Raw genomic sequence first — 27856 nt, 5'->3', positions numbered from 1 at the left:
ATTAAAAAAAAATAAAAATGTGAAGCTGACTGAATGAGCACTGACTACAGGATCCACCCAGTTGTTGGTTCTGGCCCTGCCTTTCTAAGCAATGTATGGCCAATATTTGAGGTTGCTATTAAGACTCAAATATTTCTCAAAACAGAAGAATTTGAAGGCAAGAGTTTGAAAAGCAAACTCTTACCCTTTGATGGATGACCCAGCAGAGGCCAGCACCCATGAGGCAGGGCTGAGGAGGTGGGTTCCCCAGCCAATGAATGTGTCCTCCCCAGACAGTGGCCTGCCCTGGGCTCCCGCTCATTACCTTTTCAAGTGTTCCAGCAGGAAGAGGAAGGTGATGAGGTTGGGGTCAGGCAGGGTGCGGAGCAGGTGCATCATGCAGTTTTCCTTGGCAGCAGGGTCTGACAGGGCTGTGGGGAGAGCGGAGCTAGGGTGGGGCTCGGCTCCCGGGTGGGGAGGCCTGAGCAAACCCTGTGGGGGAATGAAGGGCCTAGTATCTTCCCGGGGGTGGGCTATGAACAGCTGATTCCTGTGGAAGCCCCCACCTGTGACCTGTAACTCAGTCAGGAGGCCGGCTGGGGGGAGCAGGCAACTTTGGACCCCTCCTGCATGGGCCTTCATGGCTCTTGCCCTTTCCCGTCCCTGGTCTAGGAGGCTAAGTTTTAGGCAACGAGGACACTGCTTTGAACATTTCCTCTCTTCCAGCTGCCTGTGATGCTGGAGCAGGCATTTAGCAGCCTTCCGTGGGGTTCCTCACTTCTTGTGGTGGCTGAAGCCCTGATCTGCCCCTGGAGGAGGCAGGGAGGAGGAGGCAGGGGGAGGCAGGGGAGAGGCAGGAGAGAATGTGCCCAGGCCTGGATTCAGCCCAGGTGGGTGGTGGCTGGAGCCCCGCTGGCAAGGCCCTTGGCTTCCGCCCCACCCATGGCATCAGTGAGAGTGAGCAAGTGCTCCTCTGGAAGGCTGGGTTCCAGCCATCTCCAGTGCATTCCAGCCAGGCTTGTCTTTGGCTCTAGGATGCTGGCCCTGACCACCCACCTCAGGGCACATTTCCCTGGACACCGGGCTTTCCAAGCAAGGAGGTCAATATTCAAGGAGGAAGCACAGAGGGCGGCCCACAGGGATAAGAGGGGAGAGAGGCAGTTGAGAGAGGGTCCAGCCTCTGGATCAGGCCCCAGCAGGTCACACCTCACCCTCTCAGAGCCATGGATGTCAGCCCAGCCCTCTGGTCCCACAGAGCCTCACCGATGCCCTCCATGAAGGCTGGGTAAAGCCGGTCTGTGAGGAGGGGCTCGGGCAGCTCCCGGAAGTAGAGCTTTAGGGTGCCGGCGATGGCATTAATGTCCATGTCACTCAGCATCAGCAGGATGTCCTTGTTATCTGCAGAGGGGGTGCAATCGGGAGGGCACCAGCCTGAGCCCGTCTTCCACGCAGTTCTCAGCCAGGTGGGCGGCCCGCTCCATCCCACACGACACAGCCAGGGAAGCCCCCACCCACTCCATGTGAGCTCTGGTCTCCCCAGGAAAGGCAGGATGTAGGCAGTGCCCACAGGTGGTCTGTGACTCAGTCCTGTGGGGGGCAGGGGAGCAGAGCTCTTCATCCAGAGTTCTGGAGTCACATTCACACCACATGTCAGACACCCTCTTTAGAATCTCCCCACTGCTGAGCCTCCCTCTGGAAGGCCCCGCACATTTTTTACACGTAAAATCATGTTCTGACAAAGCCTCAGCTTCTAGGCTGCACCGAGGAGCCGTATGCCAGCACATCCCCAGTCCCTCACCCCCAGGCTTCCCGAACACAGGCCTCCCCTCGGCTCCCATGGAATCAGCACTGCCTGGGCAGTTCAGGTTGCCGGACTACTGAAGCTTGAACCAGCAAGATGGGGGAGAGAAGAACCAGAAAGGTCAGGCCCCACCACGGAGGAGTTTACAGGGCTAGAGGTAGCAATGTCCCTCCCCCAGGGCACTCGGGCTCTGGAGAGAGAAGGGAGCCCAAGCCAGCCAGCCCAGGCTCGAAGCCCTTTAATTTCCTTACAGCCCACTATGCACCGGGGAGCTAGCAAGAAAGCCAGGAACACAGGAGTAAGGAAGAGCTGAGAGGAAAGGAGGCTCAAAACCTATAAGCTGGGTGACTTGGCCTCTCTGAGTCTCAGTTTCTCATCTGGAGCAATCGATAAGGGACTGGAGGGGAGGCGGATGTCACAAGAAAATACAGGCAGAGTCCTTGCATCAGAGACTCAGAGACGGCCCACCGCGTGGCACACTGAAGTGTAGTTCACAGGACAAAGCTCCTTGGCCATCGGCTACTTGGGGCCTCTCTGTGGACAAGGCCTCTGGTTCTCCTGCGCTCCCGGAGTGCCCTCTCCCCACCAGTGCCCAGGCAGGGCCTCCCACACTCACTGGCATCAAAGACAGCCTTCAGCGCCTGGATGTCCGTGGCCACCCCTGATATCCGGTAGATGCCGACCTCCTCGATACCCCTCTTCTCCACCTCCTCCACACACTGCCGCACGATGTAGGGCACCTTGGAGCGCTCCCGCCTGTTGGGAGGGGCTGTGAGGGGTGGTGGAGGGTGTCCCCTCCCCCCCATGGAGACCTCACAGCTCCCTCTCTGCATCCCTGAATGGCTCCTGCTTCCTCCAGGGTTGGGGCCTCGGAAGGGGCTAAGAACCCCCCCCCCCCAACCAGCCCTGGGCAGGCCTGCTGTACCACAGCAAGGGACAAAGGCAGGAGGAAGGTTTGGGAGACCAGCCCAAAGACTCCTGAGGCAAGAATGTTCCCTAGAACAGATCCCAACTTCAGGTGCTTATGTGGGACCTACACGTGGTCCACTGAGGCTGATGCTTGAGGTCCCGGAGACCAGGGACATGGAGGGGGTGGCAGGGAGCAGAAGGATGCAGACCCTTTCCTGAGGGGCAGCCACTCCTGGCTTCCGGCCTGCTGGTGTCAAGCCTCAACGTACACTACAGTTGTCACAGCTTCTCGTTTATTACCAGAAGCTGACGGTCTGGGATTTTCACAGGCAATCTCCTGGGGTTTGTTTCTTTCTACAGCAACATGTAAGACGGAGACCTACCCCAGCAGGCCACCTTTGGCTTCCAAACTGGCCATCCGTCACTACTGAGCTGGAGGGCAACCAATTAGGGGCCAGACAGGCGGAGGGGCTGGGCGGCAGGGGCTGCCAGGGCCCCCGGGCACCAATGCCAGCGCTCAGACACTGCGGGCGGCACCTACTTAGTCACCACGCTGATCTTCACGCCAAAGACGCCAGTCTGCTTTTTGGATGGAGTCCTCTTCAGGCTCATATCTCGGCTGGTGAATTTCATGGAGAATTCAACTTTGATCTGGTGGGGGGGAGGCAGGCACAAGGCCCCCCAGGGATAAGTGCCTGCAGAGCGCCTCCAAAGCCCAGGTCCCCTCCCCAGGGCTGTGGACGAGGGCTATCTCCACCACCCAGGGTGGAAGTGGGAAGGGTGCAGGCACAGGAGAGGGGACGGGGTGCGACAGCACCCCGAGGACAGCAGCCAGAGGCCCACCCACTGCGCAGACATTTCCTGCCTCTCCGGACTCACCCCGTTCATCTCAATCACATCTGTGTGCCAGTTCTTGGTTTCTACAGTTTGTGGATCCAACTGCAGAGAAAGGAAGAAGGAGAACGTGAGTGTGAGGGATGGAGATGGCGGCTTGGGGGCAAGCTCTCTGCTGGCTGGCGGCGGCTCACAGTGGGCTAACTGGTCAGGAAGGCAGGATTGGGGGCTATGGTTCTCTCAAAATCAGCCCTTCGGGGTGGCTCCAGCACCCAGCCCCTCCTGTCCTGGCTAGTAAAGGACTCCCCTCCTCCGTGAACGGGCTGGGGCACACGAGTAGGCACGCTGGCCCATCACGCCTCATTTCTTCCTGACCACTGCCCACTGAGATGGGTTCTATCACCCACTTTGCAGATGCAGACACAGGCTCACAAACAGGAGGTGCTGCAGCCAGTGCATACGGAGGTGCTGAACGGGGGTGGGCAGAGGTCAGGGGCCCCAACTCAGGAGCCAGGCTGCCTGGATCTGAGGCCTTGGGACCCTGGCTCAGCCTCTTCTGCTTCATCTGCTCCCCATGGCCAGTAGCAGAAGCTGCCTTGTGGATTGTTGCGAAGGCTCCCTGAGACAAGTGGGGGTGAGCAGCTGACCTCCAAGGAGAAAAACACTCTGTAGGGGAGGCCCCCGGATTGGGCAGGAGCTCCAAGAAGTGGGGATGGCAAGGGAGGATCCGAGGCATCCCTCACGGGGGACAGGACTCCATTCCTCTGACTCAGTGGCCTTCAAAGTGTTTTTCCTTGCGCACCCACACAACGATTTGGAAAAATTATGCACTCCCCAGCACATTTGCAACTCCATCTGAATATTTCCAAAGCAAGTTTAAACAGTTGCAAAGAGTAGGACTTCCAGGATAACGTAAATATTTACATCTTAAAATAAAACTGTTACATCACTGTCTTCAGTGTATTCAGTGGGATCCAATTACCACAGCGATCTGATACCCACCATCATCCATGAGGAAAATATAAGCTCTCCTTTCCCCTTGCAGATATCCTGCATTGTTTCTTTGCCCTCCCAAAGAGTTTTGTCCTAGTTTGTACTTTTCTGTCTTACGGTCTTTTATTCATCACCCTATCATATTTTGCTTCACCAAAAATATCTGTACAAGTGGCAATGAAATGCTTCCTAAGACCACAAGGCTCCAAATAATCAAGACACGTTCTAGATTAGTTATTACAGTGACCGGCAGAGCACAACAAAAACACTAATCAGCATGTTACAAATAAGTTCTAATGAATATTCAGCAGCCAAGTACCATCTTGGTGGGCTTGTGTCTCTTCATGAGGTGGGTAGAACACTTTTTTTGTTTTAGTTTGTGTGTGTATTTTGCTAGGGTGGAACTGGGTGCAGCCTCAATATGCGTGTGTGTATGTATGTGTGTTCTAAGTTGACTTATTATTTTTTTAGTAATCTCCACACCCGATGTGGGGCTCGAACTCATGACCCTGAGATCCAGAGTCCCAGGCTCCGAGACTGAGCGAGCTGGGTGCCCTGGGTTTTGTTTTTAAACACATAAAGGGTGAAACATCTTGTTCATATAAGTAACTAGACGGGGCTGAAAATAGTTTTGTTATTGCAGTGTTAACTTTTTCCTCCTCAGCTGCCTTAAATTACCTATATACCTAATTAGCAAACTTTATTTTAAATGACCTCTCAGCGGACAATTTCCAATAGTTTTGTGGAGAGCAAAGAACTAGAAAACACCGGACTTGTGAAAGCATTCATCATGCAGCCATCAGCATCTTCTATTTCTCCACATGTACCCCTATGTTTCTAGAGGCCCCACTGTTGGCCACCCAGGAGGCCTTGGCACCCTGGGCTGGGCCCCACAGCGAGCCCTGGGGTCCCGGCAGAGGAGGGCAGCTGGAGACCAAAAGCCCTTCTCAGGCAGATTGCTTTCTGGCAGTTGCACCTGTGGGAGCTGAGAGCCTACAGATGGGTTCTCTGAAAACTTTCCCTGCCCACATACCGCCTGCAAAGTCTGTGCACCCCCAGGAGCATGTGCACCACAGTGTGGCCACCACTGTTCTAGTTTTCCACAGAGCTAAACAATTGGGTGGGCCCAGGGTGGGCTGGGTTCTGGAGCTTCCTACAGCTTGAGGGGACTCTGCACCTTCTTCTTCTTTTTTTTTAAATTTAAGATTTTATTTATTTACTTGAGAGAGAGAGACAGAGATAAAGAGAGCACAAGCAGTGGGGAGAAGCAGAGGGAGAGGGAGCTGCTGAGCAGAGAACCTGATGTGGGCTTGATCCCAGGACTCTGGGGTCATGACGGAGCCAAGGGCAGATTCTTAAACAACTGAGCCACCCAGGCGCCCACCTCCCTTCCACACCTTCTATTGTCCACACACCAGCTGTGCACAGGTGGCAGTGGCTCTGGGGTCTGCATGTGGGCCAGCTTTGGTCTAGGCCCTGCCTCCAGCAATAGGTTCCTTGCATGGAGGACGGGTGGAATTGAGCAGAGAACAGGGGGAGAGCAGTGTGGACAGGACTCAGCAGCCCCCATGCTCCCTGATGCTGTCCGAGCACCTCCTCAAACACACAGAGGAAGGCATGTGGGATACATCAGACTGGCTGTGGCCCAGGCTCACTACTCCAGAAGCCCTGGGGCCAAGCGTCCTACTGGTCCCAGAAACTTCCCTTTCCTAGACATTTTTTGTCCCAAACCCTCACCAGGTCTGTGGCACAGGCTGCCCCTCAGGTGCCCCTGCACCTAATGCCCCTCCCATGCTCTAACCTCCCATGACCTGGCACCTCCTGGCAGCTGCCATGGACTAAGTCATTGGTCCCTCCCTGTTCTGCAGTGGCATCTGGGCACAAGTGGGGAAAGGCAGGGATTGAGAATCAGGCCTGTCTAGGTCCAAATGTCTGCTCTTCCACTCAACTGTGTGAATTTGGGCAAGTCACTTAACTCCCCCAAACCTCAACTTCCTCACAGGGGCATCCATACCACCTCAAAGGATTGTTCTGGAAAATAATCATAGAACTAATGTATTCTGAGCATTTCCTAGGAGTCTGGCACAATGACAAACCCTTCACATATAGAATCTCAATTAATCATCCTAACAAAGCTGTGAGGTTTAAGCCTTTTTATGCTCCCGTTTTACAGATGAGAACACTGAGGCTTAAGGGGAATAAGGAATTTGCCCAATGTCACATAGGAAGTGAGAGCTGGGGTACAAGATCAAGTGTCCCTGACTCACCTGCCCTGCAAGGTAAGGTGTAAAGCACCTTGCCTGGTGCCTGCGTCTCTCAGCAGCAAGGTATCTGCTCTTTCTGTTATTTATTTAGAAAGGAGACATCAGGCCTCCTGGTGCCTGATCTGGGGCTGCCTCCAGTACAACTCTGCCATTTTCCCCTCCCTATTGCTTCTGTCCTAGCTGCAGAGCAGCAACCTTACATTTTCCTGGGGGGATGGGAGATGCAGAAAAAGCAACTTCTGATGCAAAGGCGCAGTTCTTGCCCTGCTTCTTCTGGGAAGCTTTCTTTGGAGAACTCAGGCCTTCGGTTCTCCTCTGCCTTCCTGGTACACCGAGACACTGTCCCTTTGCAGCCTGCTGGCATCCTCTGCTGTTGCTTCACACACTTCACGGGTCCGAGGCCAGGGCTGAGTAAGGCGGCAGTCTGTGTTTTACTGTGAGTCCCCACCACCACCATATCCTGGGTGCCCTTTGCAGGTGCGGCCCTGGGGCCTGCCTGCCCAGTCCTTGGTGCCCCGACAATGAAGTTCTGTCTCCCTCCCAGCAGGCCAGCAGTCTCCAGAAACCAAATCTATTTTTAGGACGTCATTTAAATACAGAAAAGGGAGGGTGAGGAGTAGAGAGGGACATGGCACATTTTCCAGAGAAATGATGCTGCCTGAGCTGCTGTGGCTATTTATAACCCCTGGGAAATGTGGACTTGCTATTTCCTGATTAGATTAGTGCTGGGGGTGGAAGAGCCAGCCCCCAGGATGTCAATGGACGCGAATACCTGACTGCTTACCGTCCGGTCCCAACAGACAGGTGCCACCACCAGCCCTACGGAGTGGGTACCTCGGCGAGGCCAGATCACCCAAGGCGGGGAGATAGATGGGGCTGCGAAGGCCAGGCTGGGGGAGACCTCCAGAGGGCCCTTCCTTCACCCCACAGGTAATATACAGTTGGGGCTCCCCCAAAGTAGGGAGCAGGCAGGAGACAGAAATGAGCCACAGGACGTCCTGGAGAAAGTTATGAACAAGTGTGCCATCCACTGACGCCAGGAGCAACTCAGTTATGTTCTGTTTGCCTTTGCATTTAGACTCAGTCAGGTCATGGCTGCATGTGCAGCCCTCTGCCCAGGAGACACGGCTGACCTTTGGAACCATATCCACAAGAGACTCACCAGGTCATCTGCAGTGAAATCCTGAGCCCACATAAGGAGATGGAGACACTTTCTCAAAGAGAATCTGGCAGGTGGTTGGGGAGCTGCTTGACCAGCCTTGAGTCTAGGACAGGAAACCCCAGTGGCCTTGCAGGGGCTTGGAAAGGATCCGAGGACAGGAGGGCAGGGGAGGCATCCTCTGGATGGTGGGTACACCTGGTTCCTCCAAGAACATCCTTAGGGGGCCTTAGGCCTAAGCCCTTCCTTCTTGCTGCTTTCTCGCCAGCCTGGGGCAGGTGACCCCAGTGCACCTCCTTCCCTCTGGTTGTTCATGGCCACCTCCTAGGGCCTGGGGTCTCAGAGGCACCAGCGAGTTTGGGGTCCCCATTCTTGCTCTCCTGGGTAGATGACACAGTCCGTGTTCAAACATGGGCCACAGCCTTCCCACTGTACTGCACTCCTGCAGCCATGCAGCTTGCCCCAAAGTCTTCTGCTGACTTCTGCTGCTGCCATCCCCCACACCCTCACATGTGTCTTGTCCGTGGGCAGTGGGGCTTACCAGATGGAACCAGCAGCGGGGAGGCACAGCCATCAGTGTGTTACTTTGGGATGTAACACAGGGGCTCCCAGGCCTCCACTTCCCCTCCTCCACAAGAGCCCCTTGGCACCGAGCCCCTTTCCTCAGATCTTCACTCTGTCACTTCTACAGCACAGGCCTGAGGTCCTGAGGAGCCTACTTGATCCCTGACCTCCTGCCTCCATGGGCCTGGCTTCCTGCTTTCTTTCACTCCAGCACTGCTCTACCCTGGGCTTTCTAAGTCTGGGGCCTGGCGTCCTCGGCCTGACCTGGGGAGGTGGTATGGACCTCTCTTGAAGCCAATTGTTTCTAGGGCTAATAAAAATAAATGCTTTAACAAAAAGGGCAATAAATCTAGTATAGTGGAGTTGTCACCGTCAGAGTCGAACGGGATACCGAATGGAAGGTAGAGATAGCTGGCTGTGCTTCTGGAGATGCCTGCCAGAGGCTGAGTGCTGCGCTGTGGAGACCAGGCTCTGAGCCAGGTGTCCCATCTGACGGGGGTACACTTCCTGTGGCTCCCAGGCCAGTGGCCACGGTGGCGGTACCGGGTTGGCTTTTTCCTGCCCTCCCTCAAGTGTGTCCACATGCTCTGGGCTGGGTCCCCTTGGAATGCCAAAGCCAGTCTGTCATTGGGACAGACCACAGGCGTGAGAGGCATGGTAGGGCTGGCAACGGGGGGAATAGGGAGCTGCCAAGGCCTGCCTCTCCTCCCTCTTGGGAAGGGTACTGGAGGATTCCGTCAACGTGGCTGCTCTGAGAGAAACTCAGAGAGGCAGGGTGGAGGGGGAGGGGGGATGCCAGGACCTAAATCCTGCCTTTCAGCTCAGCAGCTGGTCCGGAGAAGACCACACTCAGGATCCGTTAAATCACCCCATTTTCCAAGAGGCTGGCTCCCCCATGATTAGGCCAGGCAAGCTCTGCCCCGCCAGCCTTCACCCTGCAGGGTCAGGCCCCCTCTCCCAGGGCAGCCCAATGACAGGCCTGTGCTGACTATATGCAAGTCCAGGATCATGCCTTCCCTCCCCCACCCTCCCTGGACTTTGAAGTTCTTACAGGCCCACATATGGAAAGGGTTTAGCAGCTCTGAATGAGGCTTTTATTGAAGCCAGGTTAGCCTCATAGCACCCACTGTGACCTGCCTGCCCCAGCACTTGGCAATCCAGAGCCTCAGTCTGCCCTGAGCCTGCCACACTTTTAGTCCTTGGGCCAGGCATGGCTGCAGATGGCACTCAAACCTGGGCTGCTTCAGGAGGCCCCCAAAGCTGGGTGCATCTCTCCCAGAGTCCTGAGGCCCTGTCTTCCTCAGTGCTGTCCGCACCCCACCACCTTCCCTGCTTCACATAACCTGGACACTTCGCCCCAGAACCAGGTCTCAGACAAACAGGAAGCTGACTCGCCTTAGCTCAGGGCCATGTCGGGGGCACCAGAGTAATGACGGAATTACTCTGGCCAAGGCCAGAGCAACACAGAGGCAGCCCAGAGGGGCTCATCTCCAAAGTTGGGAGTGGGAGGCTGAGGTCCCAAGTGGGAAGCTTCATGCTCATTGCCATGGGAGAGCTAAGGGCCTGTGGGAGCACCGTGGGCTCCGTGGCCTCCCTCTGGACTTGGAGTACTTCGGTGAGCATTATGAAAGTCCTGCTCTGGAAAAAAAAAAAAAGAAGAAGAAGAAGAAGAAGAAGAAAGAAAAGAAAGTCCTGCTCTGAAGCTGACCTCATCCTCCCTGCCCAGGCCAGGAACGTGATCTGGGCATAGAGCTGTCCCTGGGAATGAGCAGCCCTGGCGATTCCATGTCCTGGGACTGCTCTGAGGACCTCTCAGCCCCGGCCCTGGCCCCACATGCTGAGAGTCCCACGTTCACTAGACAGAACTAAAAGTAACCGCTCGTTTCTCTGAACAGCGTGCTAAGCTGGGTACTCCAGGCAGGAAGGCACCCATCCAGGGCATCCAGCCCTGACCCTGATGGGCTCCATGAGCACCCAGACAACCAGGCAGCTAAGAAGAGCCAAAGACCCCCATGGGGCTCTGGCTCTCCACCCAGGCAGGGCGGCCCACCAGCTGAGAGCCGGGTTTGGGTGGCAGCTCCTGCATGGAGCCACTCCAGTCCCTCTGGGTCACTCTCTGAGCCTCAGTTTCTGCATGCAAAGCAGAGTAGATAATAATAACTCCGCATAGGTTATCACCTCTCACGGCACAGGCTGAGAATGACGTCTGGGACTCAGCCAGTGCTCAAAACTTGACAGCATCACTAAAACCAGGCTTAAGCTCCCCAGCAGCTTCCCGCTGTACTTCAATTAAAAGCTGAACTCTTTGCTGTGGCCTACAAGGTCCTACCCCATCTGGCCACTGCCTGCTCCAACCAGAGTGACCTCCTACCCTCGCCCGTGGCCTCTGTCTGCTTCTGAAGACGCCATGGCCACCCTACCAGCCACAGAGTTTTTACCTTGACAGTTCCTCTGCCTGGAATGCCTGTCCTGGATCTTTCCAGAATTGTTCTTTTCTTTTTCTTTTTCTTTAATTTATTTATTGGTGGGGAGGGGCAGAGGGAATGAGAGAGAGAGACTTAAGCGGACTCTGTGATGAGCGTGGAGCCTGAGAGAGGGCTTGACCTCACGACCCTGAGATCACAACCTGAGCTGAAAATAAGAGTTGCACACTTGACCAACTGGGCTACCCAGTGCCCCTAGAATCCTCTTGTCACTTAAATCTTGGTTCAAAATTACCTCTTCCAGCAAGGCTACTCCTTCCCCATTTCTCCCTAGTCCATTACCAATTTTATTTTCTTCCCAGCACTTGTCCAGCTTGACGTAATCTTATTTATTGCATGACCCTTCTGTAGACAAAATGTTCCATGAGATTAAGGGCTCTTTGCCTCCTACCTGTGGCGTGCCCAGTACATGTAAGGTACCCATCGATACTCAGGGACCGCATGAATGAAATGGGATGTGGGATATGGAGAAAGCAATGCCTTTCCACCAAAGCTCCTTCAGGACAGGGGTCAAGAAGCCCCACATTCCTGCTCACTTCTCTTCTGCTGTGTTCAGTGAATGGCTGGCCTTGGCCCAGGGGCAGCCCTGTGACCTCTCCCACCCAGACTTTCCCAGTGTGTTGAGAGTTTAAGGCTTAGGAACAGGAATCTTGAGACATGGCCAAAATCATCATATGAGCTGGATCTAGGAGATCATCCTGTTCAGCTCCTTCATGATACTGATGCCAGAGAACTAGAAAGGTGAAGAGATTTGCTCACGGTCACACAGCCAGTAAAGACAGCAGACTCAGGGTTAGAAAAATAAGGCCCCTTGACTCCTACTAGCCTGGTAGAGTCTCTAACACCCTATGCCGTGTGAGCCTGAGGGGTGTAGGTGCTCCAAGGAGGGGGCCAGAGCACAAAGAAGGCTTAATGCATGCGATGGGAAGCAGAGCTGTGGCTGTCATTGCTCTGGCTGTGCCCATCTGAGGCACCAACCTTGGCAGGGATCACTGTCCGGGACACAGGTGGTTCTAGCTCCTGACCGAGGCATAAGTTCCACTCTCAGCCAAAGCAGAGCTGAGGAAATCACTGTGGGGTTACGGTGCCCTCCCAGCCCCTCTGCGGAAGAATCCCAAGGGCAGTGCTCAGGGTGGCTTTCCTTCTTTCTAAGCATACCCTAGGGACAAAGGACAATGAGGCCTTAAACTAAGGCTCACTGGGATTCTGGACGGACTCTGGTTTCTCCCAGGGATTGGGCATGCAGGTTCTCGACATGGGGGAATGTGTGTTCCTCTAGGTGTTAGGGAGCTGCTGGAACACAAATACTCTTCAGGTCCCCAGTGCTACCTGATAGGGAAAAGGAAGCCAAAAAGTGCCTGCTGACCTGCTCCCAACAATTTGGGCAGCTGACAAGGCCACGCAGCAGTGGGCTGGGCGTGCTCCCTGACCAAAGCCTGGCAACTTCCCCGAACCAGCACCTGCAGAAGTTTCTGGGCTCTTTCCAAAATGTTGCCCTCCTGAGCCTCTCTGCCTCTGGATACTACTGCAACACTGGGCTCCAACAGCTTTGGCCTTTCAGGAACCATGCTGGTTGGCAGGCTCAGTTCCTGCTGGTCCAAGGCCATCTAAACACTGGGGCACCATGCCCAGCATGGCTGCCTGACCAAGCCACCTATGGGCCACAGAGATATTGGAGAGGCCAATGCCCTCTCTAACCTCCCCAGCACCCTGCCAGCCACACTCAGAGTAGGGGTTTTGTGACCCTGATCTAAAACAGCATACAACTGTACAGACAGGTGGCTCTCTACATGAAGGCTCCATAACCTCTAGGAGATTCTCAGAGTTGAGGATCCCTGCTCTGGGGAAATCAAACAGGTCTCTTGGGAGCTAGCTTAGTAGAGAAGTAGGGGCACTGGCGGTCAGGAAACCACTCATGTGGCCGGAGGAGTAAGGGCCTCTCACTCTAGGGAGTGAGCAAGTGCTATGAGAATGATCGTGGGGATGCAGGGAAGCGGCTGTGCTCTCCATTCCCACTCTCCAACCAGCCTAGTTACAATCCTGGCTCTTGCAGAGGCCCAGGAGGAAATGGGCCAGCTGTAGGCATCTCCAGCTCAAGGGAGAGCTGCTACTGTCACTTTCCTACAGCTGAGGGATTGCCAGAGGGGTGCAAGTGGGCATATGAATGGTTAAGATACAAGCCAGGGTCCCTTCCCTCCAGCAGATAAGGCAGAGAGGGGCAGGGCAGGGGAAGGGAGCAGGGCAGAGTGCGGACAGCCAGGGCAGGATAGATGTCTCCCACGTAAGGTTTCAAGATCTTTCTTGATGCCCAGAGCCAGATCATGAAATAAAAATAATAAGCCCAAGACATATCTACGTCTGACAGCCTAGCACCCTTGTACCCTCAACACCTCGAACGGCCAGCAAATGGCAGGTAAGCCTAGGGGGTGTACACACAGTTTACATACCTGGTGCTACCTGTTAGGAAGAACTGTCAAGTTAAATGACAGACTCTCGGAGGGGCCAGGAACTGTCTGGCAGTCGCAGTCAAGACGGCAAGAAAGGGACCCCTGAGCCCTAAGGTTTCTCAGACAAGTGGCCCAAAGGCGGGGGGGGGGGGGGCTGCCTATCCTGTCCCTCCTCAGGCAAGACCTCTGACTCTCCTCTGAAGTATGGGGAAGCAAACCCCGTCACAGAGCAGCTGGAGTCACTCTGTGGTTCAGCAGGAAATGCTTCCATTCGCCTTTCTGGTCTCTAGCTTCTGGACAGAAGTTCTGATGCAGGGAATTCTCAGCCCACATGGCAACCCCTCAAGCAGAGACAAGGTCATCAGGAACTGACCTCCACTCTCCCCTACTCCTCTGGGCCCTGCCTCCAGACACACCCACCCCAAATGCTTCCAGCTTGGCCTCGGCCTCACGGGGTCCTGCTAGCCTCTCTATGGTTCCCACAATGACCCCATGAGAGCCTTTAGACACTTTGGGGGGCAGGGGATGGGACTCCTCCTTCAGCCTCTCCTAAGGATCCAGAAGCAGGTGGGAGGGCAGGAAGAACAGGCACCTAGCCTGGTCTCTGTATGCTTTGAGGCAAAAAATTTAAGAATTGAAAATTAAGGGAAAAAATACAGGAAAAGGAAAGTAGAAATGTGAAGTGCCGAGAGCGCCGGCAGAACCCACAAACCCCAATGCCACGTGTCTCCTCTGCTCAACGCTTGCACAACAAACCAACTGCCAAGTCACAGGCCAGAAGGAGGCTTCAGCCCCAGAACTTTCTTGGGCGCAAGAACCACCCCGAGCCCCAAAGGAGAGCCTCTCCAAGCAACAGCAGACCCCCAGGGCCAGGGACCCCCAGGTTGATCCCAGGGCTCTTCCATCTGAACAGATTCTTTAGCATGGGGTTCCCAGATAAGTCACATTCATGACCGCCTCCAGCCTTTAATGCAAAGAATCTTTAGTGAAATGGGACTAGGAGGGCCAAAGTGTCCTGGCATCCAGAGCATCACATCTCAGGGCGAAGCTGGTGAGGGTTAATGGGTGACCCCTCCCGCCAGGCTGGGCGGTACCTGGTGCCCTTCCCCCAGGCCGCCTAAGCTGCTGCCTGGTCCCAGCCCCCTAGCTGGCAGCCAGCCTGAGCCTGAGCCTATGGCACCAAAACAAATAGGTTAATGCAGGCGGGGGGGGGGGGGGGGGGGAGGCGGGGGGGGCAGGGGGGAGCAGGTGGGGAAAGAAGGGGAGCAGGTGGGGAAAGAAGGGGAGCAGGAAGCAGGCTGGCTCTGTAAGTCTCCCTGCTTGCCCACTGGCCTGGGCACAACAGGGTGAGTGAATGGCCCACCACGCAGACCCTTGTGTCTGTGACACCGACACACTTTGTCACATGGCAGGAGCTAGGGGCCTGGACCTCTGCCTCACAGGGGTACCCCAGGGCCAGAGTCACCCTGCAGTGGCACTGATGCCAGTGGGCTCAGCAGTCAAGCACCTGGCTGGCCCACTGCCCTTGCCCAGAGGGCACAGTCAGACTTGCAGATACATGAGGCCACCAGAGGCAAAACTGGCTAAAGAACTCCAAAGTGGATTCTTAGATCTGCTAGTCACAAACACACAGGGAAAGAAAAAAGTCTGGGATTTTTGGGGTTTAAAAGTTGCCCCTTATTTGCCAGGCACCTCCCCCAAAGGACAGGAAGGTGGAATGCCTCTGGTTTGGCTGGCAGCAGGCCAGGGACCTGCCAGGTCAGTTTCTTGCCAGCCCTGAGGTTTGGGAGTGGACAATGAGCTCTGGGCTGGTATCTGCTGGCCTCAGCAGGGGCTAGGGGACAGGGGGGTGTGCAGGGAAGGGACGGCTCCTTGCTGCCGGGCACAGACAGCTGCCTCAGCACAGAGGGGCTCTGGTAGCAGCTGAAGCCAGCAGAGCTCTGCTAGCCTGGTCTCTAGAGATGCTGAAGGTGACACAGGGGCCAATGCAGGACAGCTCAAGTTGCTGCCCTGCCCAGCACTTTCCAGGACTGATGTCACCTCTGGAAGGTCAAGTATGCCCTACTAGCAGGGGGTGAAACTTGGCAAGGAGCCAATGGGCCCGGGATTGCTTCCTCTTGGCAGGTGGTGGCTGGCACGGAGGACTTGCACGGAGGGTTACCCCTCCTCTGAGCGACAAGATGGTTTGCAAATCTCCATCCGCCACAGGGAATAGCCAAAGCCTCCATTGAAGGATGGGCATGGCCCTTGCCAGCCAGGACAAGCACCCCATGACATCTTGCTTAGGCATTTAGTTCAGGCTGCAGTTATCAAGTGCTTAATGTGTTCTAGGTGCTGGGTCTGGTTCTTCCTTGGACACCCTGTGCCAGGGCCCAAAGCCAGCCCCAAGGTGGCCTGTCCAGCTGCAGGACCAGCAGTCGGCCCTGGCCCAGGTTGGTCTGAGCCACTTGCTGGGTCAGGAACCCCTGGCACACTGGTGCCTAGCTGGCACTGGGCCAGCAGTCGTCTGGGTGGTCCCTGATGAGGCATCCCCCTGGATGCTGGAGCCCCAGACTCAGCAGCTCCACTACCTCCACACAACCCTCCCTTCCTCCTTGGTGGGGCATGATGCCCGCAACCCCATACAAAGAAGTCTTACATGGCCAGTGGTGTTGAGATGCTTCTACCAGTGCCCCTCAGTAAAGGGGCAGCCAGCAATGTCCATTGGGTTCGGGAAGGGGGTCCAGTTGGGGCTGGGCACCCTGGGTAGGGGTGACCGAGACCCAGGGGTCCCCTGCTTAACCACTCACTTTCCTGCCTGTATAGACTCAGAAAGGAGCTAGGGGGTTCTCTCCCACAGGAGACAACCCCCCTTTTCCTGAAACAGGGACAGATGAAGAGAAAGCAGCTGGGGTGGAGGGTGGGGGTGGCAACAGCATTAATCATCGAATTACGGCCACTTAGAGCAGACCCGCACCCGTACCCCGGCCTCCGTCCTAGGACTCCATAACCAGGCAGGAGCAGTAATGGATCTCCAAGGAGGGTGGGGAAACAGAGCGGCCCCAGCAGTCCCCAGCCCTCCCGCCACTCGGTCCCCCCACCCCCACACCGCTCGCACCTTTTGGCGGAGCAGCTTGCTGCGCACGCGGCCCCAGAGCCGGGCGCCTGTGTTGGGGGGCCGCTTGCTCCCCGGCTCGTCCAGCCGATCCAGGCAGCAGCGCTCCAGAGGCTCACACACCGCCTTCAGGCTGCAATCCGGCTGAGGCAGAACGTCGGTCATGCCGGCGGCGGCAGAGCCTGGCCCGGCCCAGGACCTGGCCTGCGGAGCCGGGCTGGGCGGGAGCGGCGAACGCGGAGGAGCCGGAGCCGGAGGAGCGCCGAGTGCTCAGCCCCCGGGGCCGGGACTGCTACGAGCCGAGCCGGCAGGGCAGCGCATGGTGGGAGGCGCGGCTTTCTCCTCCCTCCCCTCCCTCCCCTCCCCTCCCCTCCCCTCCCCTCCCCTCCCCTCCCCTCCCCTCCCCTCCCCTCCCCTCCGGAGACGGCCTCCCGGAGGAGCGGACCGGCGGCGGCCTGGGCCCTCTCTCCGCCTGCTGGTCCCCGCGAGGCTTGCAGGACGCCCCGGAGTGTGCACCACCGACCGCCGACAGCGCGGGGGCCCGCCCCCACCAAAGGAAGTGACTCAAAGGAGGCGCTGGCGGCTGCCCCTCCGAAAAACCCAATCTCTGGGTTTTAACTCTTGGCAGGCTGGCTCCGGCTCGGGACCCTCACTCAGCCCAAGTACTAACTAAAGTTTGACAAACGGCTAAACACAATCCAGTCCCTTCCCTTCTAGATTCCCGGTTAACCCCTTCACCGCCAGGCTGCTCCCCGGGGGCCCGCGGGGTGCCTAAGGGAGGCTTGGGAGGAAGCCAGAGGGGGTCGGCAAGGGGCAACTGCCCTCGCCCTGGCGAAGGACCTGCCTGCCCTGGAGTTCTGCCTCTCGGATTCCCAACTCCTGTCCCAAGGCACCTCCCTGGATGCCAATTTGGTGACAGAGCCAGACACATGTGGACTGGCACCTACAGACCTCTCCTTGGGAATGTGAAGAATAAGGAAGATCCCTAGCAGGGCAGCCTCTGGGCTCTAGTGGACAGGAAGGAAATGGCCATTATGGGCCATCTCCAGGGACATGAGCAAAAGCCAAGAATGACACTGGTTACAAATGCCCAGCAAAGGTGCCTCTCTGATGGCCACTTTTAACCGTGGCCCTGTGCACCTCACCAGAAAAGCCCAAAACAGGTTTGTACTGCCAGGGACATCGGACTCCCACTGGCAAAGGGGCCATCAGTCACTTTGGGCTGCATGGCTCAGAAGGCAGAGAAGAAAGAACTTGTTCTTGAACCCTCAAGTTGGTAAACATTCTAACCAGAGTGAGAAGTGAAGCATCAAATTAGAATCTGGTGCCTGGGGAAAAAGAGAAAGGCCTGAACCCCCAGATAGTTAGGGTACACCAAACCCAGAGGCACCCAGGATGTGACATTATGTATCGCTAGGCTCAGAGTAGGAAGGAAACCAACATTTTCATGGTACCACCCATGAGCCAGGTCCCATGCAGAAGACTTTCAGATATTCGATTGCAATTAAGCCTCATAACTTTTGTGATGCTTATGTTGCTGTCTCTGTTTTTGAGTTTTGAGGACTTCAGCTCAGGGAGGTAAAGTGCTCCCCTGAGGTCACCCATCTGCAGCTGGGGAACGACAGGCCTCTTCCAAAGCTGTCGGTGCTCATGACCCCTGGGCCTTGCGGAAGTGTGGCTGATTCTTTAGATTCAGGAAATGGAGCTGGGTCCACAGATTTCTTGGTTACCCCAGGGCAGGTGGGTCAGGGCACAGAGCTAGCCCTTGGCAGCTCCACTGCAAAGATAACGGAGACCTGGTCATAGTAAGAGCTGCCCTTAATGAGTGATGCGATGGATACCATGCTAAATTTCCACACAGATTAACTCAATGCTCCTCAACCTTATGAAGTAAGTACCAGCACCCCCATTTTCCATTCAAGGAAATGAAGGAGACTGAGACGTCAAGCACTCTGCCCAAGGCCATGCTGGACTGGGCCATAACCAAGGTCTGGCTGACAGCACCACCGTGATATCCTGGTAGAGCAGGCTCTGGTCCCGCACTCCCCTCTGCCTAGCTGGTGGAGGTGGGGTCCTGGAGTTTTTCAGGGCTCTGGGGGCCCTGTAGGATGGCTGGGCTAGCTCCATCTTTTTCTAGGGTTCCACATGCCATACCTGCTTTTACACGGTACAGACATGGCTGGGCTGCCAACACTGCACAGAGCCTCCCCATATCTAAGTCAAAGTTGCCCAAAGCCACTGCAGCTATACAGGTTTGGTCTATAACACCTTGCCCAGTACTCCCCAAGGGGGAAGGAAAGAGGCCCACAGACGCAGGGACACAAGTATGTCTCCTGCTCAGCTGAGGCCTGAGCCACCCTTCCTGACCTGTCCCCCACCTGCCCTTTCGAGGGCACCAGGTCTACCCTGAAGAGTCTCTCTCCAGTCCCACCCTGGCTGTTACAACACCCATTTCCTCCAGGGCCGCTCTGCTCTTTCCTGCAGTCTTCACTTCTCCAACTCATTCATTTCATTCAAGAGGCACTAACTGAGGGCCTGGCTGAGTCCAACCCTGGGTGGAGGCAAAGGAATCACAGACGTGAATCAAAAGCCTGTGCTTCATAAAACTGACAGTCCAAGACATGGGCTTAAACACCTTTTGACAGGAAGCAGTAAAGTATTCGTGCATTTGGCACATACGAGCATACACCTACCATGTGCCATACCTAGATAGACAAAGCATCATCTTCGCTTTCAAGAAACCCAGTCTTATGCCATAAGAACAATACAGATAAAGTACAATAACAGTTGAGAAAAAGGAGAGAAAATTTCTAGCTAGAGGAACCACGGAAGGCTTCCTGGAGGAGGAGGGGTTGGCATGGCCCTTAAGAGCTGTGGAAATAGGCCATCCACCCTGGCTTTCCTCTGCATTCCTTTGGCTAATGTGCCACTGCTGATTGTGTATCTGGCTGGTAAGGTGCCATTATAATTGCTGACCATGTCAGTGTGCTTGGTACCACCAGCTGGTTAACTTCAAAACTGGCCCCTTGCTGGCTTTCTAAGGTTCTCTTCCCTCTATCTGGATCATATGCCATCGGGTGCAGATTGGAGGAATGCATTGCAAGGTGTGCAACCCCCCTAACTGGGTGTGTGGGAGAAGGAGGGCAGTACAGATCCTGTTCCCGACGCCCCAGGCTCAATACTTGTCTGGGTAAAGCAAACTCCGATTGGGTGAAAGCTGGCCAACTGGTCTCCATGGTGACATAAGCGCCTTAGCAGATGGGTAGCTGAGTTGGGAGGCTCTTCCCTTGAGGTGTTCATCTTCCCTGCCTCCCCGTGGGCTGGGGGCTCTCTCTGGGACAGCACAAATTTGCCTTCTCTTCCTTCAGCCTGACTCACTCCTTCCCAGAATCAATGGTCTAGGATAGGAGTAGGCTGCAGCAGGGGGCGGTTGGGGTGTGCAAGACAAATGTTCCCAGTCAGTTCCTCAAAAGCAAAGGTCTGAATTCTGGACCTTCCAGCCCACCATGGACCCTTTCTCATCTCTGCTGGATGGCTCAGGCTGTTCTGACCACCCAGGAAGGGACCGCATTCCCTCCTCCCTCCGTCCATCCCTTCCATCCAGCCACACCTGGCAGAAACCGCCTCTGAGGACATGCAAGGGCCCCCTGTCTGGATAAACAGAGCCCAGGCAGGAAGGCCCACATGAACAGATGTCGCTGTCTTTGGAATTAAAAACATTCCTAGTGGACTGTCCTGTCCTCCCTCATCTCCCCTGCCTCCCTACCCCTACCCCACGCTCTCTGCAGGAGTAATGAGAAGGGCCATCCTCAGGGAGATACATGCAGAGCCCTGGGTTCTACCCAGGGAGGGGTATATCCTGGGGCTCTTGGGGCCAGGCACACAGCCACAGCTGGGACTGAGGCAAAATCAGGTAAAAGTGATCATCATCAGCATCACTGCAGGAAAAAAGGCCAACAGGGAATATATGCAGCCTGAGATGTGTGGGCGGGAGAGGCAGGGACTGCCACCAGTGCTGCCTTGGTGACAGCTGGGGGTGGGGACAGCTTCCAGGCAAATCCTCTAGCCTGTGAACACGAGGAAGAAGGTTCTTTCTCAGAACTTTGGGATGCTGCTGCCACTTTCTGGAGTGACCTCCTTTTCCCCGATGGAATGAATTTTGTCTTCTCACCCACCCCAGATTGGAACCCTGATTCTCTCCGCTTCTCCTCTAGCCAAATGACACTAAATCAGGTTAGGGGGTTTCTGTACAACCAGCTAGACCAAGGTCACAGACATCCTAGGGGACAGCCTGGGAGTGAGGGGGGAAGATGAGAGCCCCAACAGGCTACCTAGAGAGTTTGGGTACAGGAACTGGGAGCCTGAGAGGAGCCTAGGATTGTGCTGAGGATGAGGACCAGGAGGTCTGTCAAGATTGCTCTTTCTCAGCCCCAGAGGGAACACAGCATGGAGCAGGCCCCACAGGAGCAGAGCTGGGGGGCAAGGTGGTGGTGGAGGGCAAGGTAGGGTCGGAGGCTGGAGGGCTGAAGAAAGGAAGTTCACAGGGGTCCCCACCCAAAGACTGGCATGGGAGTCCAGGCTGAGAGAACCAGCAGGACCAGCAGTGCTCAGGAGTCCAGAGAGATCGGGGCCCTCATGCAGGCTGTGCACAAACTGGTGGGCAGGGTGGCACATCACAGGGCAGTGTGAGAAAGGAAGATGGGGGATGCCTGGGTGGCTCAGCAATTGAGCATCTGCCTTTGACTCAGTCTGGGGATGGAGTCCCACATCAGGCTCCCTGCATGGAGCCTGCTTCTCCCTCTGCCTATGTCTCTGCCTCTATCTCTCGTGTCTCTTATGCATAAATAAATAAAATCTTATTTTAAAAAAAAGAGAGAGAGAGAAAGGAAGATGGAAAACTCCCCTTAAGATTCCTGGCTCTGTAGTCCCTGCATCCCTAATGTGTGTTCCCACCTCTGCGTACTTATCCTAACCCATTGGAAGGGCACTGGAAGGGTAGAGATCTCCAGAGGATGAGAAAGCAAGACCCATTTATGTTATTTTATCTATCCATCCATACCTACTGAATGTCTGCTATGTTCAAGGCCTGTATTAGGCCCAGGGACAGAAACACTTTGCTCAAAATCACCAAACACCAATAGCATAGAGCTGAGCCTAGATGCTATACTTTCACTTACTGACTCATTCATTCATTTATCATTGAATAGACGCCCACCCCCCACTCAAGGTGGGGAGGACCTTGAGCGGGTCCCAGTCTAACGACCACCTCTCCAAGAAGGTCACAGCAATCGGGACTCTTTTGGGCAGTTCAGGCCAGAACTCCCTGGGGCCTGGGCCCAACTCACTGACCAGCTGTGCATAGGGCTATGGGCTCGCAGCTCTGGAAGCTCAGCCCCACGGCCTGCCCCAGGTGTAGCACAGTCCTCCCATGTCCCAGGGCCTGTGCCTCTTGGCAGCACGGGTCAAAGCATGTCTTGTTCCCCACATGGCCTCCTTCTCCACTCTGCCTGGCTACCCCAGGCTGGTAGGCTCTAGGTAAGCAGGAGAAGCTGAAATAACCACAGAACTTGTCCACTGCAGAAGAACTGTCCTGATGGTACACCCCTGGTAACCCCTAGTGATTTTCATGGTGTATTTGGTCATGGAAATGGCTGGAAAATCCACTTGAGCCTTTGGGAACATCTTGCTTATCTAAAACAAAACCAATCCAGGGACAGAGTGGGCAGAGGACACCCACCATATGTCCTTCCATTCCTTCCCCATAAAACTCATGGCCAGACCAAGAGCCAGACTCCCTTGGCCTCTTTCCTACTCCTTCTCACAGAAAGGAGGTATATGGCCAGGGTCTCCCAGCACCAAGTGAGTCAGAGGGGGTGGCAAGGAGAGTACCACTGGGGGACCCCCAAGCCTCCTGCTGAAGACAGAACAGCCTCAGGCAGGAAGGTGTGAAAGTAGGTCAGGGTCCACTGAACCTTGCATGCCTTTCTTCTCCTTCTCTATTATTATCCAATTCTTTTCCCACCCAAATCTGAGCTCCAAGTGAACAGAAGAAAACTCCTTGGAGCCAGGGAACCTGGCTGAGAGTCCTGCCTGGTCAGTGGTGACTCAGGAGCCACTTTCTCCCTCTGGGCTCAGTTTCCACATCTGTCAAAAACAGGAGCTTGGACCAGACAGTCATCAATGGAGATATCTATCTATCTATCTATCTATCTATCTATCTATCTATCTATCTATTTTTTTAAGCAGAGGGCACTCTCTGCCTTTCTTTCCAAATGAAATCTTATGCCAAAGTCTCCCTGTCTCTCAATCAGATAAAAGCAGAGGAAGGCAGAAGCCCTGGACTGAAGCCCTTGGGGTGCTGCGAGTCCCTCCCAGCAATCCCTAAACTCTGCAGGCAGAACCTGGAGCCCTTGAGCCTCCTTCCGGGGGAAGGTTCTCATGAGAACTGCCGTCTCTCTCAACCACAGCCATTGCTCCAGCTCGCCCCAGGGTGGGGAGATGTGGAGGCCAGGGAGATTAAGGGCTTTTTAAGTAAACTTCCGGGTCAGAGTCCTAGATCTGAAACTCATGTCTTATCTCTACTTTTCTCTCTGTTTTGGGAATGCTGTGGGCCTCTGCTTTGCTGGCTCCCTTCCCAACCTTCCCTCCCTTTGCTGGGCTACTAACACTTATCGAGTCATTCAGGCTGGTGCTTTCTGGGTCATCTTAGTCCTGAAGCCAGCACAGCTCAGGTCCTGCCTCAAGGGTAGGAGCGGGCTGTCCCCCGTCTTTCCCATGCCAGCCCTTGGGGGAGCAGCCTGTGCCTGGGGGTTAGACCCTTAGCGAGTAGCGGGTGCCACCACCACTACCCCCCTGCATACCATGGCAGAGGCTTGGCTGCAGTGAGGGGCCATGGAGGGTCCGCAGCACCTGCAGTGAGGGAAGCTGGAAGAACCCACACAAGGTGCCCCCTAACAGCATTCATATTCGCCTCAGCCCTCACTCGAGGGTGTCCCTGGCAATTCCTCTAAGTCCTTTTCTCAGAGGTTTTAAAAAAATCAAAAGTGAGACCACCCTAGGGACCAATTTTTGGATTTCTAGAAGGATGCAGTTATAGCCTCCGCCTGCAGGGAGCTTAGCCAGGTAGTTACCTCTGTAATCTCATTTAATATTCACACGAGTTGGAGAGGTCATCTGGGGCCACCTTGCTATTAGGTGGGGGAGCTGGGATCAAACCTGGCTCTTCCACCTGAGTCTAGGAGCCCCTCCAGAGCTGGGAAGAACACACCCCTCCTTTGGTGTATTGAGAAGCTGGGTATTCTCAGATTGAATGAGTCAGTCCCCGGGGTCCTCTCTGGATCAGCTCCTCTGCTCAACACCCATCCCGGAGAGGTGGCCCTGGGGAGTGGGCAGCCAGCCTGCCCATCAAGGTGGCATTCCCAAATGGGGCGGGAGAGCAAGAGGGAGACTTGAGCCTCCAGCTACTTCCTATTGAATGCTTCCTCTCTCCAGAATCCACTGGGCAGAGTCTGCCTCCCCAAATCAGGAACACCTGGGAGACAGAGGCGGCCGAGCAAGGGTGTGGAGAGGTTGTACAAGTGCGCGGAAGTCTTTGGGCAGCAGGGTGGCCCTCTCAAGGGATCCTGCCTCTGGCTTCCCCCCATCATACCGCCTGCTCTCCAAGTGTAACTGAGGCATCTGGACCTGTCTTGAGGAGTGAGAGGAGAAGGAGAACTACATGGAGAAGGAACAGCTACTCTAGAGGGGGTGGGGGGTGGAGGTGGGGGGTGGGGAGGGCAATGGCTCGAGTCCCAAGGGCCCTGAGAGGAAGCAGGGAGAGGAACAGTCCTGGCACTCAACCACCCCTGTCCCCATGTGCCTCTGGGCTGGCACAGTCGTGATGACAGCGGCAAAGGAAAGAATCCCACGTGGGCCGGCTCTAAGAACAGCAGGCAGCAGAGATATGAAGCACAGACTCTAGAAGCAGACACTTCCCCTGGTTGTGCACATCAGGCCTGGGATGGGTGCAAGGGAGGAGTGGCCTTGGTGGGGGGGGGGGCGCGGGGAGAAGTCTGGAAAGCCACACCCAGCACTGCCACTGCAGCCTCCTGGGGTAGAGAGCTGTCTAGGGCTGTGAGGTGCCAGGCCAGGGGTTGGGGGCTGGGGTGGTGGAATGAAAGGGAGAAGCCAGCCCCAAGGCTTTCTCACAGCTGCCTCCACCCCCCACCCCACCCCCAGTCAAAACCAGGCCATTCCCAAGATTCAGGTGCCCAGCTGTGGTCAGTGTGGCTTAAAGGACATTGGGAGGTGTTAAGGACCCACGTGAATGCCCTTCTGTCATCCCACCCAGGGAGGGAGCCGGCACCTCCTGGTACCAGCCCATGAAGAACTAGAGTGGCAAGAACTAAAAGCGTTTTTGGGTCAACCAGACCAATGCCCCAAAGCCCAGGCTCCCAGAACAATAAAATTGGCATGCTCGACCCTTCAAGCAGGGTCAAACAGGGACAACAGACCCTTCGGTGGCTGGAGAGAGGGATTTGGGGTGGGGAAGCCCCTGACTCCCACCCTAGCAGGCTCCTGACCCATGCTTACTCTGAATTTCCTCCTGCTCTGCAGAGTAATTGAAACCAGAAACAACTCTAGGCTGACAATGGCCCCTTGTTCCCAGCTCCTCGCTCACTCTGCACTCCAGGCCTGACTACACCATGCCAAGCTGAGAGCAGTATCAAGGGGGAAGAGCCCAGAGCTGTTTGACCCAAGGTGAAGGCAGGGCTGGCAGGTGGTGAGCACCCTAACCTTGACCTTCAGTCTACTCTGAGGTCAGTTCATCGAAGCTGGATCTGACTTCATCAATGTAAGAAAACAGATGTGGCCTCAGCCAGCCTACGGCCTGTACACAGGGGGCCACTGGTAAGTGATGGCCTGGGTTGGGGGGCACTGCTCCAGGACCTGGAGTCCTTGCAGGAAGGTAGAGGACAGTGTACCTGGACATGCCAGTTTGGGCAAAGGACTGTCATCATTAGATGAGTATGACTCTGTGCCAGCCCCTGACAAGGGCTTCAATGGACTTTCACATTCAAGTCTCATCAGGACACATTTTATGGGTGAGGAAACAGGCTCCGAAAGTAAAGTAACTTACTCTATTCTCCCAACTAATGAAGAGGGAAAGGGGGACTGACCCCCAAATCTGTTTTGACTTCAAAGGCCCATCAACACTGATCAATTGAAATTCTGTCTTCTTTACTATATGGTGAGGTCATTCTTCGTATCTGCAGCATAGTGCCTGACACTTAGAGGGTGCTCAGCACGTAGAAATGCATGGATAAGCTGGTGATGGCACAAATATACATGTCATAGCTCTGACTCTTTTAGGTATATTTTGTCTTTTCAACCTCACAACACAAGCTGGTGATGAAGGAAGAGTGGGAATAATTATCCCCATTTAAGAGATGAAGAAACTGAGGCCCCCAGGAATCAAAGGACCCAAATGGTGATCTTCTGACCCTCAGAATCAGGGTAACTCCCTTCACACTCGATACATATAAACCAGGACCAAGGGGAGGGCAGATGAGATCTGAGGAAATGAGGTCAAGGAGACAAGGATGCCTAACTCTGGGGTGAGAAAGCCAGGAGGCAACAAAATCTCCATCCTCAAAGACCAGGCTCCTTTTCTCACTTAAAAGGAAGAAAGTCTAAGGTGAAAACAACCAAAATGTCCACTTATGCATGACTGGATCAACGAAAGGTGGTCTACGCACACAATGTCTCTCAGCCTTAAGGAAGGGATTCTGACGTGCTACAGCACAGATGAACCTCGAAGACATTACACTAAGTGAAGTCACAAAAGGACAAGTATTGTAGAATTCCACTTCCATGAGTTCCCTGGAATAGTCAAAATCATAGAAAGTTGAATGGTGGCTGCCTGGGGAGTGCCAGCCAGATGCTCCTGGAGAGTTACTGTTTAATGGGTATGGTCAGTTGGGACAAGAAAGTTCTAGAAAAAAAAAAGAAGGAAAGAAAGCTCTGGAGATGCATGGTGGTGATGGTGGCACAACAATGTGAATGTACTTAACGCCTCTGATGGTACACCCAAAAATTATTAAAATGATGTATTTTATGGTATGTATATTTTACCACAATGAACAAAAAGAGTAATAGTCTAGATATCATCAGATTTGCCAGTCTGAGCTCTGTACCCTAGTCCTGAAGGCAGGGGACTGGCCTTCATGACCTCCTCCTGAGCGTCATTTATAATAGCTCTGAACTCTCAACAAGCTTTCATGAGGCCAGGTTAAGGTCATTATAGAAACTACCTGTTTCCCCTTCAGACATGGGCTCTAAGCTTCAAAAGGGAAGAGGATGGAGGCAAGGCATCCCATCAAGCCTGAACTTTTCAAGTGTGGGTGAAGGGCACCGGGAGGGTTGGAGCTTCCTTCCAGGCCTGGGACCCTGCCCTTTCCCACATCAAGGTCTTGAGTGAAGCTGCCTCCTACTCTGGGATGTGTGCTTTGGCGAGGGGGGGGGGGGGGGGCGTGGTTGTGCAGAGCCAAGGGTGGGGGCTGTTACCAGGCTTGTGGCCAAACTAGGGAATGGCAGAGAGCAGGGGCATGGGAGGGCTCCTCTGGCTTAGGTATCTTCTGGGTCTCAGACTCCTCTTCAGTCCATAATCTGTGGCAGGAACTGAGCTGTGAGGTCCTCCGGGAGAACTCGCCCCCTCTAGCCCAGCCAGTCAACCAGGGCTAGGCCCTGGGAATATGCTAATCAGGCAGCAGCCAGGTCCCAGTTGGGGATGGTGCATCTGGAGTCTGGAGCAGCAGGGTTGGAAATAGACTGGGATAAATATATGGGAGTCCTCTGGGGCCAGGGAGCCAAGGCAGACAAAGAGGGGCCTCCTAGCTGGGAGGTTCCTGGGCCAGGCAGAGGCAAGGAGGAGGAGGCGGGCAGTGGGGGTGGCCTGGATGGAGAATCTGCAGATACTAGCTGCTTGGGGGAGGAAGGGGGATGACCAAGGGAGGACTCCTGAGCCTAGAAGAGGAGAAACGCACCCAGCTGCATGGGAGGGAGCCCCACTAGATTTGTAATGACAAAAGGCAGACCATTGAGGGTCATGTGCTGATATCAAGTCTACTCCCATCCCATCTAGGGGCATTTTCTTTCCTTTCATTCCTTTCCCCGGCAGCCCAAAACATGCATGACAGATGTGGGGCTGAGCTCCTGAATTTAGAACCCTTGGTTCAACCACTGTGGTATGTCACTCATCTTTTCTGGTCTCAGTTCCTTTTCACCCCAAAACAGAATTCAACTAAATGCACTCTAGGAGCCTTTTGGCCTAAAACCCTACTGATCCTCT

At 55.0% G+C, this 27856-nt stretch overlaps 1 protein-coding gene across 4 annotated transcripts in view; it reads right to left on the bottom strand.

The window, feature by feature from the left end:
• Window positions 1-27856, bottom strand: part of ABR (ABR activator of RhoGEF and GTPase) — a 187692-nt gene that overhangs the window by 5516 nt on the left and 154320 nt on the right. For 3 of the 4 annotated variants that reach the window (XM_055318262.1, XM_055318234.1, XM_055318244.1), the window contains 5 exons: window positions 3569-3628; window positions 3231-3340; window positions 2397-2536; window positions 1243-1377; window positions 305-410 (listed from right to left, as the gene is read on the bottom strand). In XM_055318262.1, coding sequence (XP_055174237.1) covers window positions 305-410; window positions 1243-1377; window positions 2397-2536; window positions 3231-3340; window positions 3569-3628 — 551 coding nt within the window. Of the gene's footprint in view, window positions 1-304; window positions 411-1242; window positions 1378-2396; window positions 2537-3230; window positions 3341-3568; window positions 3629-16530; window positions 16811-27856 lie in introns of those variants that run through there. The other variant, XM_055318252.1, reaches the window with a different exon arrangement.

Source organism: Nyctereutes procyonoides, unplaced genomic scaffold, assembly GCF_905146905.1.
Source record: "Nyctereutes procyonoides isolate TBG_1078 unplaced genomic scaffold, NYPRO_anot_genome, whole genome shotgun sequence".
Taxonomy (NCBI): Eukaryota; Metazoa; Chordata; class Mammalia; order Carnivora; family Canidae; genus Nyctereutes; species Nyctereutes procyonoides.
Note: the sequence above shows the minus strand (reverse complement) of the source record. Positions and strands in the feature narration are given on the sequence as shown.